At 49.3% G+C, this 7,028-nt stretch overlaps 1 protein-coding gene across 1 annotated transcript; it reads right to left on the bottom strand.

Moving 5' to 3' along the window:
* Positions 1-4,001: 4,001 nt before the first annotated feature.
* ADRA2A (adrenoceptor alpha 2A) lies at positions 4,002-6,260 on the bottom strand. The gene has a single exon (XM_033940188.1). The coding sequence runs from the start codon at positions 5,614-5,616 to the stop codon at positions 4,330-4,332; it is 1,287 nt and encodes a 428-aa protein (XP_033796079.1). The 5' UTR covers positions 5,617-6,260; the 3' UTR covers positions 4,002-4,329.
* Between the last annotated feature and the right edge of the window lie 768 nt (positions 6,261-7,028).

Here is a 7,028-nt window from a genome sequence, read left to right as displayed (position 1 = left end):
AAAGTAAGGCGCCAAAATAATGCTATGCACATGGATCTGTCCAGTGACAGAATTTGTCCCCGTTTTCGTGGATAACCGCGGGAAAACATCCCCATGTCATTCTTTAAGGGGAGAGGGAAGAATCAGAGTATGAATGGGCTCAGCCACTGACCCTCAAGCCTTAGAGAATGACAGTATCTGATATCCAGAGTAGATATTGTGGTGTCATAATGTCTCATTCCACCAATAAGAGCCAAGCTCATCAGTGATGTCACAATGGCTTCATTATCTTATGCTTGGCTCACATAAGAATCAGAGTATGAATGGGCTCAGCCACTGACCCTCAAGCTTTGCACTGAAGAATGCTGGTGTAGAAGGACTAAGGTCAAGATAGACACTAGAGAATGACAGAACAGATAGTGTGATGTCACAATGTCTCATTCCACCAATAAGAGCCAAGCTTATCAGTGATGTCACAATGGCTTCATTATCTTATGCTTGGCTCACTTATACTTGGCTCACTGAGGTTGAGATAGACACTAAAGAATGACACAGGTTGGTTTCCCACGGTTATCTGCAGGGACGGGGACAAATTCTGTCACCGTGTCATTCTCTACATAGCTTAAGTCATTTTCACACCTTTCTTCATCACCATCCACTCTGAACTAACCTTACCCCAGGGTTGTTAACCCTTCTTCCCGTCTACCTTCTTTGAAGGTTTAGCATTGGCATCCTCTAGGACAGCTGCTCGTTTCTCTGTGATCCACCCCCATATTTTGCACAAAAATTTGGGCAACCTCTACAGAATGTGGGCAACAGCATTAGAAGAGAGTAGCATCCACGGTTTCTTTCGGAACGCTCCTCCGTCCACACACAAAGTTAGCGCCGCTCCTTTGGATACTCTTACATGGAAAATGGCGGCCCTACTTTTACTGAAAGACATGCAAAAGGAAACACCATCACACATCACGCACGTGCTCTAAGATGTGCAGACTTTGACTCGGGCTTAGGTGGGACAATTTTTGCTTGGAAAATGGGGTAAACCCATAGCATTTAGCTGGTTTTAAAAACAGGCAAAGGGAGATGGGGGCGATAGAGATCTGTTAACATGCATGGAAAAGGTTGCTGGTTTTCTGCCTCGTTCGCGCAATGTCTTCTTGCTGGATTTCACGGCACCAGCTTTCACAGATATGTGCATAACATCATCCTCGTTTTTAAGGATCCCGTCTACCTCCCTCCATCCTTCTCACCTCCCACACATATGCTTTCCCGTATATAATAAACAAGAGTATTATTGACAACAAGAGCAAAACCCAAAAGTCTCTTTGGACTCCCTAGACCAGGGGTCTCCAAAGTCCCTCCTTGAGGGCCAAATCCAGTCGGGTTTTCAGGATTTCCCCAATGAATATGCATGAGATCTATGTGCATGCACTGCTTTCAATGCATATTCATTGGGGAAATCCTGAAAACCCAACTGGATTCGGCCCTCAAGGAGGGACTTTGGGGACCCCTGCCCTATACATAAGCGGTAATTTAGCAATGGTATAAAAAGTGATATATCGATTGATGTGTAAACAGGGCCAGTGTTTAATAAGTTGGGGTCCAGGGCTCACCTTAACAGTTTCTATTTTGTTCAGCTTTAGGTAGGTTGGAGGCCCCCCTTTGGCATGGGGACCTAGGGCAATTGTCCTGGTTGCCCCCTCCGCCACCCATAACACCAGCCCTGTATGTAAACAGCTGAGTAACTGTAAAAGCAGACTTTATTTTTAATTCACAGCTCCAAATTTTCAGCCAAGCAGGGCTTCGTTAGTAAAACTTCACTAAAAGGTCCCAGCTTCCACTTCTTGTAAAAGAAATTCCTGTCTTTTGGTACCAAACACCATCCAGAAATTGTCTCAAATCACAGTTTCCTTTGAACCTTCAGCAAAGCTGGGCACCGGTTTCGATTCTGGTTTGATACCAATTTCTGGCAGGGGGGACAGAAACTGAAATCATGACGATGGAATAAAGTGGAGTTCATTAAGGTGAAACTGTATTAACCATGCAGGAAAGAGCATTTTTACTAAGATACGCTAGCCCGGACAAGGGCAACTCCGGTCCTCGAGGGCCGGAATCCAATCGGGTTTTCAGGATTTCCCCAATGAAAATGCATTGAAAGCAGTGCATGCAAATAGATCTCATGCATATTCATTGGGGAAATCCTGAAAACCCGATTGGATTCTGGCCCTCGAGGACCGGAGTTGCCCGTATCTGCTAGCCATTTAGGCACGCACTAAACGCTAACGTGTCCTTAGAATATAATGGACGGGTTAGCGTTTCGCCTTAGAAAAAGGATCCCACAGTGCATCTCTGCAACTTTACTATGAGAATTCAACAAAATTTGGAGAACGAAGTGGATGCATCATGCCTTCACACCTATATCACTACCAAACCTCTCTGGTCTTCCTAATAAAATGGCAGATTTACAAAATCAGGAGTAATTAATGCAATAAATGGTCAGAGGATATCTCAAAATCGTTTGCTTGTGGAGTCGTTCTGCCTATCGAGCAGAGTAGCACTCTTCCTGGTGGCCATACGTGAAAGGGAAGAAATATCGTACGGGTCAAAATACCTGCGAGAGGAACCGAAAGGTCCGTCACTCAAGGCCTAAGAGGCGAGCTTAAAAAGACCACAAAAGGTGAGGATTTGAACACTCACACAAACCAAATCTCGTTTCTAAAATTTACGGAAGTTTTTTTGTTGTTGATTTTAAAAATGCTTAGGACATTTGAGATGTCATCTGGAGTCCCTCTTGCGGTACGTTTTTACTCACTCTACCTTAATAAGCATTTGTCAGGGGAAAAATATGTTTATAAAAAGGGACGCTTTCCAATACTTTTTTAAAAAGATAGCATGATCCACTGGGCTGCTGTGGCTTCCACCTCCAATGAAGTGGACCCACAGGAAGTTGCCACAGCTCAGACATATACTAAGAACCTTGCAAAATTGCATTTAAAACTATGAACCAAAGTTCACATATTAACACGTGACCTTAAAAGATACCCAATAATTCTCCTACTAATCACAGGATTTTCAGTATAATGCTTTCCAGATTCTTTAAATATGGTATAAGGCAGTAGCTGAGATGTAGCACGCTCAGACCATACACAACCACACCTCTAATGGATGACACCCCCCCCCCCGCTTCAATAATAAATATGAGGTAGAGATACATATGTTAAAAATATAAATAATATTTCCAGATATCCATTCTTCCAGTCATCATGCGCCTTTGACATTTTTCAGAGGGGTGACCATGTCAGTCTGTAGCAAAGATGTTGACGGCACCTTAGAGACCTCTACAGCTTACAGACGTCAATTAATCCGCTTTAGTGAGCATCCAATTCTGCCCCCCGTTTGAAAACATTACTGTTTGGCAGAACCGCCCATTGCTGGGATCGTAGGCACCGAGAGTCCCTGCGATGTTGAAATGCAAGAGGAAATGCAGAATCCAGACAGGATGACTGATAAACAAATAGCAACCCCAGATCTCTTTTAAAAAAAAAAAAAAAAAAGAGATTTCCCATCGGGCAAACATATCAAAATCAATACTTAAGAAATACGCAGGGGTAACTGTTGTAGGTTTTTAAAAGACCTTATCAATCAAGATGATTTCTTATAGGCAGAGAAACAGGAACAGATTATGTCTATGTTCTTTCTCATGCAGGATGTATGGGGGGGTGAGAAAGTTAGTGCAAAACGCATTTTAGGGATGTAATGTCTGTTAAATAACATTAGAAGGTATTATATTTAACCATGTAAAAGCTGCAGCACTCCGTAGCATTTTTTTCAGTCCCGTAAAGCCTTTTCTTGGTGTCAAAGGAAACCTTAAATCAAATTTGAAATTATTGTATTCATATAATATAGACCTTATCAAACCAGGAGACCCGTTAGCATTGAAAATGGCATTCTGCTCTATACTCACCTCCTTTCCTGTCCCAGAGAAACAGTGAGATGGTGAAATGATGACTGAAAGCCCTGTATACTTTAGTAATAAAATATATTTAGCATTCATATCTTTCAAAGCTCAATGCCTTACAAAAATTAAGACATACAGAATCATAGAGGCGACATGACATGAGTGTAATATTATACAACTGTGCTTACTTCCAGTCACACACCCTTCCCCCAAAGTGCCTTCGGGGCCAGACTGGTTTAGAAAACCTGAACCAAAAAAAAAAGAAGATTCATTTCACGTTTGTCGTAAAATTCAAGTGTCCGCATCCGAAGCCCTGTGCCCAAACTTGCATAGGAGCCAGAGGCTGAGCAGCTGTTGGGGGCAGCTCCCACATCTGGAGAGAGAGAGAGCCCTCACACCATCCTCTTCCTGTCCACCTTGCACAGGATCTTCTTGAAGGAGCGCCTGAAGTCGTGGTTGAAAATGGTGTAGATGACGGGGTTCAGGCAGCTGTTGCAGTAGCCGAACCAGAAGAAAAACTTGAAGAGCCCCTCGGGCACGCAGCAGCTCTGGCACACCGCGGTGAGCGTGTAGGTGAAAAAGAAAGGGAACCAGCAGATGACAAACACCCCGATCACCACAGCCAGCACAAAGGTGAAGCGCTTCTCTCGGTTCTGCCGCCCCCTCCAGCGGGAGCCCTTGGCCGCCCGCTCCTCCCTTTGCTGGGGGGAGCTGTCGCCGGGCTTGATCTGGCTCAGCTTGGTCTTGCCTTTGATTCGGGGAGGCCGGTCGGCTTTCTTTTTGGTCCCCGTATTCTCGGGGCGGTCGGACGAGGAGGACTCCTCCATGTCGATGCCGTTAGCCTCCGGGTCTCTCTCCTGGCCCCCCGAGCCCCCGGCTTGCTCGCCGTTGGGCTGGGCCGGCAGGTCCTTGTCCGGGAAGCCGTTCTGCCTCTTCTCCAACTCGCCCTTGCTCCTCTTGTTGGGGGGGATTCGGGTCCTCCGCTTGGCGATCTGATAGATCCGGATGTAGACTAGGATCATAATGATGCAAGGGGCGAAGAAGGAGCCGATGCAGGAGGAGATGACGTACCACTTCTCCTCGTTGATTTTGCACCAGGGCTCCTCCTGTTTGCCGCTCTCTTTCTCAATGGAAATCAAGGGGGGGAAGGATATGACAGCCGAAATCACCCAGACAATAAAGATGATGCATTTGATCCTGCGGGGGGTGCGCTTCAGGTTGTACTCGATGGCCTGGGTGATGGACCAGTACCTGTCCAAGCTGATGGCGCACAGGTGCACGATGGACGAGGTGCAGAAGAGCACGTCCAGGGCTAGGTAGATCTCGCACCAGACCTTGCCAAAGTACCAGTAGCCCATGAGCTCGTTGGCCAAAGAGAAAGGGATGACCAAGGTGGCCACCAGAATATCAGCCGAGGCCAGGGAGACCAAAAACAAGTTCTGGGGGGCCTTGAGGGCTCGGCTGGTCAGCACGGCGATGATGACCAAGACGTTGCCGAACACCGTGAAGAGCATGAGAAGCCCCACCAGGGTGATGAGGGCCAGGGTGGTGTGGATGGAGTAGGGGGGCCCCTTCTGCCCGTCCTCAGTCCCGTTGAGAGTCCCATTGTAGCAGTCCTGCTGGCACTCCATGGACAAGAAGCCCCCCCTTTCCGCTAAGGGATTCTCCAGGTTAAACATGAAACAGGGAGGGGCACCGCCTGGGGCTGGTTCTGGCAAGCTCTCCCGGGCCTTCGCATCTACCCAGCCCCGGTTCCAGGACTTGCCGGCTGCTCTTCTGATCTCTGGTTCAAGGGACGCTGCAGTCGCTGGCACCCATGCCCATCAGCCCCCGGGCAGCCCCCGTGTGCCACAAGCCGCTGTGGGCCAGGAAGGTCAGATCAGTTGCCACCAGGTGGACAAAGGAGCCCTGCAAGGGGCATGGGAAGAAGTCCCTTTGAGCCTGCTTGCTTGAGGTTTTTCCAACTAGAATGAAAAGTTCATCCTCTTACCTTTGAAGATGATCAAAAAGCAACATCCCAAAGCTGTCCATGTTTATCCCCCTAAGGTGCCCGTATGATGGAGGGGGGGGAGGGGTTGGGACTCCTTTTTGCTCTTGGCCACCAACAAATCCGACAGGTCGCCCCTTGCAGCAGCCGGAGTGAAAACGCAACGAGCAGTCTCTGCAAACCTTTCCAGCGGTCTCTTTCCCTCCTACGAGACTCTCAGCCCCAGGTAAGTTGGGGGGGGGGGGGTGGAGGAGGGGCGCTTCTGTTGGGTTTTTGGGGCGAGTTGCAAAGCAGCGGCGCTCGCCCGGGGAAGAGCCTCCTCCGCTCGGCGCCGGAGCCGCAGCCACTGGCCGGGCTCCGTGCTGTGGTCTCGGCTTTTATAGCCCCGGGATCGAAGCCGACGTCGCAGCGTCAGCCCCCACGTGGGAAAGTGTCACACCCACCCCCCCACCCCCTTCCAAGGCGGGCTGCACATCTCCTCCCCCCCCCCCCCCCGGGAGATCGGGAAGAAAAAGCGCCCCCCACACCCCCCTTTTCCGTGCACTCCTGGGGACCCGAGAGCCCACCTGCCCAAAGTCCGGCTTTTACTAGCCACCTCGAGTCCCTGCGGTGACGAAAGGCGGATCCGGCGGATCTCCGCCGCGCGTCCTTAAAACAGCTGCTCACCTCGGGACCCCCCGCCGCGGCCGCTCGCTTTTTTTTTTTTTTAAGGTCGTGCGCTTTAGTTCCGCGGGATCCGTGACGCCCCCTCCAAGCGGAAGGCATTTGGGGCCCCGGGGTGTAGAGAAGCCGGGGGGGGGGGGGAGACGGCGGGTAACGAATGCAGAGAAGAAACAAGTCCAAAACGCGGACCCCCTTTTAAAAAAAAAAGCCCAAAGAAAGCGGCCGTGGGATCCTCGTGTTTTTTGAACTTCCGTGGACCTCTCTTGATCTCGCTCACTCCACGGATCCTGCTTTTTTTTTTTTTTTTCGGGGGGGGGCTGTACATATGATACGTGGGATGAGCGAGATCCGTGAGGCCCACGGGAGTTCAAGAAAACGAGGATCCCTGGGGACCCCACGGCACGGCCGCTCGCTTTTTTTGTAAGACCCTGAAGAGATCCA

This window comes from Geotrypetes seraphini, chromosome 4 (assembly GCF_902459505.1).
Source record: "Geotrypetes seraphini chromosome 4, aGeoSer1.1, whole genome shotgun sequence".
Classification (NCBI taxonomy): Eukaryota; Metazoa; Chordata; class Amphibia; order Gymnophiona; family Dermophiidae; genus Geotrypetes; species Geotrypetes seraphini.
The sequence above is the reverse complement of the archived record's forward strand: the minus strand, read 5'-3'. Positions and strand labels throughout refer to the sequence as shown.